Source organism: Drosophila arizonae, chromosome 3, assembly GCF_054131065.1.
Source record: "Drosophila arizonae isolate 15081-1271.41 chromosome 3, UAZ_ARI_1.0, whole genome shotgun sequence".
Classification (NCBI taxonomy): Eukaryota; Metazoa; Arthropoda; class Insecta; order Diptera; family Drosophilidae; genus Drosophila; species Drosophila arizonae.
The window spans coordinates 30,466,176-30,479,412 of NC_142923.1; the positions used below are offsets into that span (position 1 = coordinate 30,466,176).

The 13,237-nt window shown below is 38.1% G+C and overlaps 2 protein-coding genes across 20 annotated transcripts in view; one reads left to right on the forward strand and one right to left on the reverse strand.

The window, feature by feature from the left end:
* The window catches only part of LOC108609695 (dipeptidyl peptidase 4), a 48,619-nt gene extending 41,906 nt beyond the window's left edge, over positions 1-6,713 (reverse strand). For all 10 annotated transcript variants that reach the window (XM_089464370.1, XM_089464363.1, XM_089464369.1 and 7 more), the window contains exons 1-2: positions 6,504-6,713; positions 5,679-6,087 (exon numbers count right to left, since the gene is read on the reverse strand). The gene's annotated coding sequence lies outside the window, so the exon portion shown is untranslated. The remainder of the gene's footprint in view (positions 1-5,678; positions 6,088-6,503) is intronic.
* CYLD (ubiquitin carboxyl-terminal hydrolase CYLD) overlaps positions 1-13,237 on the forward strand; it is a 33,484-nt gene that overhangs the window by 3,288 nt on the left and 16,959 nt on the right. For 8 of the 10 annotated variants that reach the window (XM_089464354.1, XM_089464355.1, XM_089464349.1 and 5 more), the window contains one exon: positions 8,997-9,222. The exons of 1 other annotated variant lie outside the window; for it this stretch is intronic. In XM_089464354.1, coding sequence (XP_089320480.1) covers positions 8,997-9,222 — 226 coding nt within the window. Of the gene's footprint in view, positions 1-7,009; positions 7,166-8,996; positions 9,223-13,237 lie in introns of those variants that run through there. One more of the 10 variants, XM_089464357.1, reaches the window with a different exon arrangement.

Below are 13,237 nucleotides of genomic sequence, written 5' to 3' on the forward strand. Positions count from 1 at the left end.
AGTGAATCGACTTATATTTTATCGTCGCAAGGAGGATATTGTCGACAGTGTCTTCAATATGGTTCCTGCTTTTAAGACAGCGACTTATGTCCCCTAAAGTACCGTGGAAACGCTCTACTTGCCCGTTCGACGTGCTATGTAGGGGCGGAGCATTTACAATCGCGATGTCAAAGTTATTTGACAACATTGATCTAATGGTCTCTGAATTTATAGACCTTTCGTTGTCACAGTAAATCGTCTTTGTTTTTGGGAAGTCGTTCAGGAGTTGTAGCAGTGGAGCCTTTATGTCGACGATCGCACGTGAATAAATGGGTTGGATGATTGCAAATTTAAACAAGTAAGAAAACTCTAGTCGAGAGTGCTCGACTAGATACTACCCTGAACCCAACAAATAAAAATGCCCATTTAGTATGGCTGAAATTTCAATTTCTATGTATTTAAAAATATAAATAAAATACCAAACTCATTTAATAAAATATAAAAATATTTTAAAACAATTAAAAAAGTTAACATTAGTTGCACCGATCGGGATTCGAACCACAACTTCCCGATCGAGCGTCATGCAGCTAACACACTTGGCCACCTCACTCCTGCTAGTGGCGCTGGCAAAACTCAAATAGATTCACTGCTGCAGCGCCATCTACCAAAACTAAACGAAACTAACTGCTGATGTGATTTTTGACTGAACGGAATTTAATGAAACTTTAACTTATTGAATATTTGAGAAATTAAAAAAAAAAGAAAAATCATTCACAATTAGCTATAGTGGCATCTGATTTGAACTTGAATGTTTTTACTCGATAAAAACATAACGGGGTGATTTATCGAATTTTAAAACCAAACTCGACGTCCGCGCTGTATATACGGTCATTTAAAAAAAAAATTCAAGTCTCTAGCTCGTATATCTTCGGAAATCGACGCGTTCAAACATACGGACAGACGGACAGACAGACAGACGGACAGGGCCAAATCGACTCAGCTCGTCGCCCTGATCAAGAATATATATACTTTGTGGGGTCTGCCACGCCTACATTTCAACAAAACCATTATACCCTGATTTCCCATTTTCAATGGGTTCAGGGTATAAAAAATTTGTCAGTGTAAGTCAAAAAGTATTTCTGGTCAGTGGAATAAATGTCAACGTGTAAAATTTCTCCGGTATATGACGGTATTGGGGTCTTCCCTATTTCTTGTTTAATTGGGTGACGAATGTGTTTGTTCATCGTGCACACCCGACAGTTTGCCGCTATTTCTGTTGTAAGACGACCAATTTTTGGGAAAAAATAGTCTCAAAGTATTTGTTGCGCATTCTCTTGCGCCGCGCGGTGAGCACGATTATGCTCAGCTATAGCAATTTCCCTTTGTTCTGCTGTGTCTGAGATGTCTATGAGCAGTAGAGGGGAATTCTTCGACCAATTTGTGTTGTATGAAGGCCAAAATGGGAAGCTCGCAAAATATTGCGTTGGTCGCTTCTGCGTTCACAGCTTCTCGAAGAGTTGGGAACAGTGAGTTCCGATCGGAAAACTGTATGACATGTCTGGTTTTTGTTTTGAACAGGATGTATGTCCTATGCTGTGGATCGGGGCTTTCCTCCAGTATTATCTGGTTTCGGAAGCAATTGACTTGGCTTGTCTGTCGTCTCAATTGTGTAAGTAAGAGACTCCTCACTATGGACTGTAGCAATGTCAAAATCTGTCGAATCTTCTAAGGCGTTGATACTTTGGCGAGACAGGGCATCTGCCACAAAGTTCTCTTTGCCAGGCTTGTAAATGATGTTAGCGTTATGCTCATGAAAGCCTTCCAAGGATTTATCTTAGCGTTCGTATTTTTTTCCGATACGGCAAAGGTTAAAGGTTGATGATCTGTATAGATGTTTAAATTTTTTACTGCATACTGGTAGTTTCTGAGATTCTTTAGTGCCCACACAATGGCAAGAAGCTCTAACTCATTTGTGGCGAAGGAACATTATAATCGGACGGCCGCCTTGGGACAACACCTCTCCGAGCCCTTGACCTGACGCGTCTGTTGTAAGATCAAATGGTTTTTTGAAGTCGGTATATGACAACATCTGACGCTTGAATTTCTTTTAGTCTGTTAAAGGCTGGCTGGCGCTTATTTTCCCGTTTTCACCTTTTAAAATCTCCGTTAGAGGTCTTGCGATGTTGGCGAAACCCGCAATAAAGCACTATAGTAGCTTGCTAGCTCGAGAAATGATCGAAGGCTAAACAATGTTTTAGGCGGTTGGAAATCTTTTATGGCTCGTACTTTAGCGGCCGACGTCTGGATTCCACCTCTGCATACAGTGAATCCTAATGAATCCATGCCTACGTGTCTAAGACTTTTCAAGACCCATTCAATACATAACAAGTTTTCCCAATGTGGTCCCTGAGGACGTCGTCTATTGCCCTCTGAAAAATGCTAGGGGCGTTCCTTGACCCGAAGGAAAGCCTGCAGAATTCGTACTTCCCATTATTTACAGGAAATGCAGTTTTTTCTCTGCCCCTTTCTGATAGTAATGAAATCCCGATTTCAGATCCAGTGTGGTAAAATACTGAGCTTCGCCCATGTTTGCCAATGTAGTGAATATTGATGGGATAGGGTATTTATCATCTATTGTTTTTTGATTGATGGGATAGGGTATTTATCATCGATTGTTTTTTGATTTAACTTGCCAAAATCAATTACATGACGTTTCTTTCTATGACCGGAGTTGTCAACTCCTTTCTTATCCACAACCCATATCGGGTTGTTATACGGAGATTTTGATGGTCTAATTATGCCGTCTGCCAGAAGTTGTTTAACCTCTGCATTGACAAATTCCGACACACCCATTGGGTATGGGTATAATTTAGAATATACTAGTTCGCCGTCCGTTCGGATTGTGGCGTTAGTGTGAATGTTATAAGGAAGCGATTTGTTAACGTCTGCAAAGGCGTCAATCATCCGGTCAATCATACGATTGAAAGTGGGTCTGATCGCGGCGGGAACATCCGCGTCAACTATTTGGAAGTGATTCACTTGTTGGCATGCCGTGAACTCTATTTTCTTCATTCCCTGGTCATATTTAATAATATTGTTTAAGTATATTTGGGCGTTGACTTTTTTTAACAAGTCGAAGCCGATTATACCATCGAAGTCTCTTAATGAGTCTAGCATAAAGAAATATGATTTTGTATTGAAAAGATAAATGAGATATTTCTGTTCAATTTTTGTGTGCCCGTGGATCGATTTGATATGAAATGGGGTATCGACTGACGTCCAATATGTGTCTATCAGTCGAGGCCGATTATACCATCGAAGTCTCTTAATGAGTCTAGCATAAAGAAATATGATTTTGTATTGAAAAGATAAATGGGACATTTCTGTTCAATTTTTTTGTGCCCGTGGATCGATTTGACCTGAAATGGGCTCTCGACTGACGTCCAATATGTGTCTATCAGAAGCCATATTTCCCGCCCTGCAACCCTGCAACGTCTTACAAACGGTAGCAGGGACTTTTCACTACAAAATTGCAACTATCTGCACTTGACAGGTCTTCTTCGACCTCCTCCACTTCGTGTTGGGAGCATGGCTCATAACTACCTTCGCTACTTTCTTCTTTGGGCAAGTGGTTAATGTTTTGCTGGGTCCTCATGGAATGATCCCCATAGTTTGCATTACCCCGATAACCCTGTGTGGGCTGTCTGAAGCGGGACGAGGTATCTACCTCCATTGGTTCGGGGCCACGCCCCTGTGGTTTCTGAAATTGAAAGCGTTGCTTTGAACTGTTTGGTTTCTGTTGACTTTGACTATTCTGAGTTTTTTGAAAATTGGGGTTCTTTCTCTGAGAACCGCCGTCATTTTCTTTTTGGCCGTTTTGACACCAGTTTTGGGTCCTTTGGCTACTATTTTTCTGGGGTTTTTCTTCGAGGTGTTTTGCGAAATTGGCTGCAAAAATGCTTCTTTCATTGCTTGACTTGGCTTCTTGTGCCAGAGCTAAAGCAGTTGGAAGATCTTGGGGCTGTGCTAGGAAGACGGGCTATCTTAATGACTTTCTTAGTCCCGAGACAAAAGTGTGGAGAGCATCGCTCCTGAATTTCGCATTTAAAACAGCCGCTGCGGCTGGATCATGAGTCATTAAAGTTTTATTTGTTAGGAGTGTGAGTTTTTTCTCCACTTCGTCATAATATTTCAACAAGGAAAGGTCACCCTGCCTTAGTGTGCTTAATTGCTGTTGGATCACGTGCACTGGCGTTTTGTCAACGAATGTGAAATCCAATCTGGCAATTATTGCTCTGAAATTAAGTACTGTGTTGAATGAAGCCAGTACTGCGTCCGCTGAACCCCTTACTTTGTTACGTATAATAGCAATGTCTAGAGCTGCCATTATAAGGCTCGAATACCCTGTAGGCAACGCTGGCGGCCTGTCTCCATGAAACGTAGGCCTCCTGCTTCCCGCAAAATTCCGGAATGAACTTTACAATGTCCAGGGGCTCATCGCACTTGATGCTTGGTACTATTTGTATTTCCGTATAAGTCTCAATTTGTGGGGCTGTTCCCTTAAGTTCATTTAACTGTCCTGTTAGAGCGGCTAGCTTTTGTTTAAAATTCTGTGTTTGTCAGTTCTGTTATTTGTTTGTCGGTCATTTTATTGTTTTTTCTATATTCTATATAAGAGGTAATGAGCTCTTCCTCGCTGCTGCAGTCTGAACTACTTATGTTTTGCATTCAAAATTGAAATCGAAATAATCTGATTTACGACAGAATTTAAAAAAAATCTAGCGATGTAACAGAATACTCAAAAATTATATTTTTTATGTAAAGAGAAAAATATTTCACACACTTATCTTGACCAGCATTAATCAAAATTTTGTAATATTTTTATACCCTGAACCCATTGAAAATGGAAAATCAGGGTATAATGGTTTTGTGAAAAAGTATGTAACGGGCAGAAGGAGGCGTGGCAGACCCCACAAAGTATATATATTCTTGATCAGCGCGACGAGCTGAGTCGATATAGCCCTGTCCGTCTGTCCGTCCGTCCGTCCGTCCGTATGAGTGCGTCGATCTCAGAAGTTATAAGAGCTAGAGGGCTGAAATTTGGCATGCATACTCGTGAGTACCATACGCAGTACGAGTTTGCTTTATTTTTTCGATATATCGTCCGATAACTTTTTTGTCGAGAATAATCGAAAAATTGATTTTGTTTTTTTTTAGCCTAATTTGAACATTTTTGGACCTGGAGTCCTCAAACTTGCGTTGTATATAAAGTTAATCGATACAAAGGTTTTGTAATTTACAGATTTTGGATACCACGCACGTAAAAAACGCATTTCAAGTAATAGAGACTTGTGCTTTGGGATGTACATACATATTCACCATATGATTACACTCTAAAAGTTTCGTTAAGATCGTATGTCTACAAAAGAAATTATTCGACAAATAAATTCTCATAATATTGCCCACATTGCAACGCAGCCCAAGCGCAGCCGCTGCTTACTGCGCAGTTAGCAGAGCGCGTGCTTATAAGTGCATGTGTATGTATGTGTGCATAAAAGAAGTGCAGAATGATTAGAATATCAGCTTAGAGGGTTCAGGGTATCTCCTAGTCGAGCAGTCTCGACTGGAGCGTTTTTACTTGTTATTTATTATTCTTTTCCTTGTTCGAATTGTAATGAAATAATGAGCATCTCACTTACATTTTTTATTGTCTGGCTTTGCGTAATAGTCTTTTTTTGTTTGGTGGCCGATGTATTTATTTCTGTCCCCTCGTTGCACTCATTCGGACGTTTGTTTTTGTTGCTTCGGACGAGGACCGATGTATTCAGCTTGGTATGGTGGTTCAACGACAGATCACAAATATATTTTTTGCTCCAGCAAATTTATGTTTTGTGTTTTGTTTTTTGTTTATTTATTTCTTATTTGTTGTCTTCTTGTTTGCACTACGATTTTTCGCACAGATCACAAATAAGCAGTTATATTTTTGTTTTGGCAACACTTGTGAGTTCATTCGACGTTGGGCGCCAATGAAAACCGAAGTTATTACTGTTGATTATTTTTTATTTTCGACTCGGTTGAATCGCTCGAGTAATAATCTAAAAACTAAAGCTAAAAGTAACATAAATGGATTTATATAGCTGCCACTGGTGGCAGACCGACCGGCAGACCGCTATGTCGACGCTTCCCATCGACGATCAGGCCACTTAGGCATGGTGATATCAGGTTCGCGATTCTTTCACACGGTATCCGGCCCAATTGCTTCATCAGCAACTCCGACCTTGCGCGTGTTGGCTACGATCAAACCATCCAGGTGTGGTAGTGTCAAGTTCTGCTTGCGATTCTTTCGCAACGGCATCCGGTGCAATTGCTCCATCAGCAACTCCGGCCGTGCGCGTTTTAACTTATATATATATTTGTATACAAATTTACGATATCTCGATTCTTTACATATCAATTTTGATAAGTAAGAAACAATGAACCACTTGAATGGAATTTATATCAATTATCTTAATAATGCTCATTACCGATAAATGAACTTTCTGAGATCGTTGAAAAAGAAACAGAGCCTTTACATTTAGTACATTTATTCCTTCCAATCTGCTGAGCAATAATTACAGATAACCGTTTACATTTTACACCAATTTTTACTTAATATTTTTATGCCATTGACTTGTTTGTAAATATAAATTCTGCATATACAGTGAAAATGCAGAGATTTTACGATGAACTATTGGTCTGAAAAATTTGTTTTATTTTCATTTCTTGTGTATTCATAGAATTTTATTATGTACATGTTCTGTTCATGATTATTAATAGAAAGTTTGACAATTTAAATGCAGTAGTTGGCAAGTTCGCATGAGTTTTTCATTAAAAAGTCAGAAATACAATTTATATATGTAGGTACATATACATGTATTTTTAGTATAGGGTATTGTGTAGCATTTATTCTCTTACAGTTCTATCCCTATATTTTTACTCACGCACACTTACAAAACTTAAAAATAAATCTCGTTGAGTCGCTTTTCATTATTACTTCCATTAAATAGGAGAACGACCAAGTGAAATTTACACGATATTTTGCATTGAAACAAGTTACTTTGCATATTAAATAAATAAATAAAAATGCATAATATTCCCTTGACTGTTCTGGAATTCAGTGTAACTAGCAAAGAAAACTATTTGGAAGGTATATTAAACTATTTATTGACCTGGACATCACATCGGAAATGAATGTCGCTGCGTTTGCAATTTTAATATAAAAATCGGGTGTGCAAAAATCTTTATATGACGAATCTTGAATATTTTTTATATTGCGTTAAATAATATTGTATTGTCACATTTTACGATAGGGAGATTATAAGAATTCGTAAATTTCCCCATTTTATAGGATAAATAAATAATGTATGTTTCAGAAAGAAGGAAGCTTCTTAGCCATAACTACACTTGCCAGCATAAGCAGTATAGCAATTGCTAAAAAGCACTTATGGAAATGAATATTCTTTTTGAAATATAGTTAATTTAATTATGTATTTATCCATGTGTTAGGTTTATTCAAAATAACTATGTGCCAAAAAAGAGAGCACATAAGTCCACCTTTTTCCTCTAATTTGAAAATATTAGGTGTTCAAAAAGCTAGCATGCTTGCATCCATACGCTTTTTATACTCAATGGGAAATCAGGGTATAATGGTTTTGTTGAAATGTATGTAATAGGCAGAAGGGGGCGTGGCAGACCCCACAAAGTATATATATTCTTGATCAGGGTGACGAGCTGAGTCGATTTGGCCCTGTCCGTCTGTCTGTTCGTATGTCCGTATGTTTGAGAAGATATATGAGCTATAGACTTGAATTTTTAAAATGACCGTATATAGAGTGCAGATTTCGAGTTTATCGAATAAAAACATTCAAGTTCAAGTCAGATGCCAGTATAGCTAATTGTGAATTATTTTTCATTTTTTTAAATTTGTCAAATATTCAATATAATATATTGATCATATGCTGAAAGTTTCATTAAATTCCGTTAAGTCAAAAAATAATAAAAAATAATAAAATATTTGGCCAATTAACAAACGCACGTGCAGCAGCTACAACAGTTTCGTATACGTGTGCACACATACATTCAAACTTCTTCTAGAACATTTTTTGAATCACATCAGCTGTTAGTTTGGTTTAGTTTTGGTAGATGGCGGTGCAGCAGTAAATCTATTTCAGTTTTGCCAACACAGCTTGCAGATGTGTGGTGGCGTAGTGTGTACCGGCGTCACGCTCGATCGAGAAGTTGCGGGTTCGAATCCCGAGCGGTGCAACTAATGCTAGTTTTTTTAATTGTTTCAAAATATTTTTATATTTTAATAAATGAGTTTTGTATTTCATTTATATCTTTAAATACATCGAAATTGAAATTTTAGCCATACTAAATGGGCATTTTTATACTCTGAACCCATTTTTATTTGACCCTGTCTGTCCGTCCGTCCGTCTGTCCGTATATTTGAACGCGTCGATTTCAGAAGATATAAGAGCTAGAGACTTACATTTTTAGAATGCCCGTATATATAAAAAAAAAAAAACTTTATTGAAAATCAATTTTAAAATTATATCTCCTATATCTTTAAAGCCAAATTTTTAATGTAGATTTATATGTACTTACCCCCCACTTCATTCCCTCACCCACATATTTGTAAAAGGCGTATTTCAAGTACTAGACTCTTGTGCTTTGGCAAATACATGCATATCTACATTATATTCTATCAGTTGCTCGAATGGTTCAGGAGATCTCGTAGTCGGGTAGTCTCGACTACAGCTTTCGTACTTCTTTATGTTGCTCTCTGATCTGTGCAGCTGCCGACGTGCAACATGACCATGATAGGGGTCTTATTCCAGACGCGAGGAAAGTTATTAAACACTAAATTTCACTAAGTAAGCCCACACTGCAGACCATGTATGTTTATGCCTCTTACATGTTTTGATTTTATATTTGTAATTCTAATATGTTCGATTATTATTTGTATATAATTTCAGAATTGCCTAACATAAGTTACCAACAATTACATGAAATACCTGGAACAAAGCTCACAGTTGGATCTCTGGTTGAAGTGTCTGATTCTGGGATTTCTGATTTGTATGGTGTAATACGATGGATCGGTATTCGTTCTACCTCCAAAAATATATTGGTAGGAGTCGAAGTAGAAGACGATCCAAGCTTAAGAAATCTTAACACATCCGATGGAACTTATCACGGCGTTCGGTAATTGCCTGACTTTAGAAATTTTTACGCATTAACTAAGCTAAAAGATTTTTATTCATTCACGAAGTGAAAATCCTTTTTTGTGTTTTTCCGTAATACCTGCTCATCATTATTCCTCTCCAGTGTGAGCATAGCTAAAATCGCTAGTTAAAATTTGAAATACATACTTTGATAATGATAAGCCCTTAATGGTGTGGCAAGTCGAGAGTCACTATACAGTAGAATCCAGTTATAACGACTCCGCTTATAGCATCCGTACGGTTATTGCGACGAAATAAGCTTATATATAACAAATTGATACAGTTAAAGCGTATTCCTGGTATACCGACGGTCCCTTGAGCATCGTCATAACTGGATTTCATTGTATATTAATTTGTAGAAAAGGGAGTTATTTTTACCCACTCGAATTTTTAGACTCATTCACGAAAGTGAAATGAGTATATTGGTTTTGTGCAATGCCCGTCTTGCTGTCCGTCCGTATTGAAGAGCTAGAAAGCTGAAATTGGTATATAGGTCCGCGTCGAACACCCAAGATCACAAGCTATGGCAGATATATCTCCGCCCATTGGGGGCGTGTCGAATTGGATAAAACTATATCTCCTAAAGTTATAAACCTAGAATGCTGAAAATTTGCACGTGAGCTGATGTTTTAATTTTATATAGATGGGTGAAAAAATTAGGGTAGTGATTTTTCGGATTCAGCTATATTTTGGACACTATTAATGCTAGATACCTGAAGTTTGGTGTATATATGCGCCGGTTGACCACCCAAGTCCAACGAGCTATATTAGATATTTGTCCGCCCATAGGGGTGTGGCAAAAGTTTATATCTCCTACAGTTTAAGAGCTAGAAGCTTCAAATTTGGATAGTTGAGTTATTGGTACCCCCTCTATCGATGCCCTAAAATAATTTTTAAGCCTCTTACAGGGTATCGAAAAATACCCTGTAATTTTCACATTTATTAAGCGTATTCAAATTTTGCATTTAGGTTACCGGCTTCTCGTTCAAAGAACTGGCCAAAAATGAGGAGTCTGCGGCCACTAGGCTTAATAGGCATTGATAGCACGGAAGGAAAATTTTTATAAAATTAATAAAATATAAAAAAGCTAAAATAACAAAAAAAAAAATTGCAATTTAGAAAAACGAGTTTTCCGCGGGATTTGAACTCGCACCCAAGCCGAAAAGCATGCTCATGTCAAAATATCTAAAATAAAGATCGCCGGCGCTTTTGCCTATAGCACCACCGCGTTTCGAGCAACAGAGTTAAAACGAAATCACATTATTGTTATGACGCCACATAAAGAAAAGCCAGTGTAGCGGCTGGAAATTCAAAAACAATGCAAAGACAAATCAATCGCAACGAGATTCTTAGAATATGCTAGAGTACGCATTTATTTCTTCATGAAACTTTCAGATTATGATTATAACATGGATATGCATGTAATTGCCAAAGCACAAGGTTTTTTATCGATAAAAAAGATCGGGATGAGTTATCGATTTTTAATGATAAACTCGATATCCGCGCTGTAATTACGGTCATTAAAAAAAATTTGAAGTCTCTAGCTCTTATATCTTCTGAAATCGACGCGTTCATACATACGGGCAGACGGACAGGGCCAAATCAACTCAGCTCGTCATCGTGATCAAGAATATATATACTTTGTGGTGTCTGCCACGCCTCCTTCTGCCTGTTACACACATTTCAACAAAACCACAATACCCTGATTTCCCATTGAAAATGGGTTCAGGGTATAAAAATAAATAAAATAACATCGAAGAGGTTTCAATCCTCCCCCATACTCTAACTCGCGCCACTGCTTTGCTTGACCAGCCAGTTGCTAAAATAGAATAGCTTAATAAGAGAGCGTCATCAGACAAAACTACAGTAACGACTCGAAAGTCCAGAAATCAATCGAAATTGTAAGAATGTGCGAAAAGGCGCGCATCTGTTTGTACGCATAGAATAGACGATGAGTGTGTGCACATGCATAGGAAAATCGCGCTGATCTGCTGCTAGCTTGAAGCCGGTATCCAATATATATATATATTTGAATGCAATGATGCAATGATCATAGCAATAGCTATCGATGATTTTTCAATTTGAATGGGATCATGCCCGGTTTTTTGTTGCGCACTAGACTTGAAAATTGCACTATATACTCTGGTTGACAGCGTTTGGGCTGTGAATGAGTCTTCTGCAATCGGTATCGCCCGACTGCTACGTTCTTACTTGTTTATTTTCGTACTGTGCAAGTATACTCTCTCGCTGTGTACTTTCGTTCTGCTCTGTAACGGTTGTTTTGTTGTTTGGACTCGCTCTCTCAACATATATTTTCGTTGCGCTTTTTAACTGCTGTTTGTTGTTGGACTTGCTCTCAACATATTAATACCTCTCTTTCTTTTTACATCTCTGTTTAAAATCAGTAATTTGTGTTTAATCCCAATTGCCAATATGAGTTGCTGTAAAAAATCTTGCACTATTAGACAGGCAGTTGATTCTGCACAAGCGCCATTTATAAATTGCTGGTTATGCGATAATATGATGCATACTAAGTGTGCAGGTCTTACTGGGCGTGAATATGACAAGATTATGTCCACTACTAAAGCTGGTAGTGGAGGCGTACGCTGGTTTTGTCCGATTTGCTTGGATAAACAGATCAACTTTTCTAAAATGTATAGTGCTATAGGGGCTCAATTTTTAAAACTGAAGAAGATTTCTGTGCTGTTAACCAGTGACATGGCTGCTGCTGAAGAAATATTAAATTAGTATTGTTTTGATAGTCCTCTCCCTCAATTGGAAAACCCTTCGTTGTTGGTAACTCCTTCCGTAATAGTACCGTCACCTAATTCGCTTGCTCCTCCCTCACCTTGTGCTTCTGTTTTGTCATCGGCTCCTAATTCACTTGATCCTACATCACTTGGTCCAAATTCTGTTTCTCCTATAGATGCTGCTATTGAAACTCAAACCCCTGTTCCAAATTTACTACTTCTATTGTTGTTCAAACAAAGAGTGACAATAAGTCAGCCACTCCGGAAATCACCTTATCAGTCGTCTTTCTTCGAAAGCCAGTATTTATACCCTGAACCCATTGAAAATGGGAAATCAGGGTATAATGGTTTTGTGAAAAAGTATGTAACGGGCAGAAGGAGACGTGGCAGACCCCACAAAGTATATATATTCTTGATCAGCGCGACGAGCTGAGTCGATATAGCCCTGCCCGTCAGTCCGTCCGTCCGTCCGTCCGTCCGTATGAGTGCGTCGATCTCAGAACTTATAAGAGCTAGAGGGCTGAAATTTGGCATGCATACTCGTGAGTACCATACGCAGTACGAGTTTGCTTTATTTTTTCGATATATCGTCCGATAACATTTTTATCGAGAATAATCGAAAAATTGATTTTGTTTTTTTAGCCTAATTTGAACATTTTTATACCCTGAACCCATTGAAAATGGGAAATCAGGGTATAATGGTTTTGTGAAAAGTATGTAACAGGCAGAAGGAATCATCGCAGACCCCATAAAGTATATATATTCTTGATCAGGACGACGAGCTGAGTCGATATAGCCCTGTCCGTCTGTCCGTCCGTCCGTCCGTATGAGCAAAAGGATCTCAGAAGATATAAGAGCTAGAGAGCTGAAATTTGGCATGTATACTCGTGTATACCATAGGCAGTACAAGTTTATCATATTTTTTCAATAACCCATCCGATAACTTTTTTATCGAGAATAATCGAAAAATCGACATTGTTTTTTCAGCCTAATTTGAACACTTTTAGACCTGGAGACTTCAAATTTGCGTTGTATACAAAGTTAATCGATACAAAGATTTTGTAATTTACAGATTTTGGATACCACGCCCCCAATTTCAAATACTAGAATGTGTACACACATTTTAACCATATGATTACGCTCTGAAAGTTTCATTGAGATTGTATGTCTGCAAAAGAAATTATTCGACAAATAAATTCTCATAATATTGCCTGCTTACTGCGCAGTCAGCAGAGCGCAGGCTTA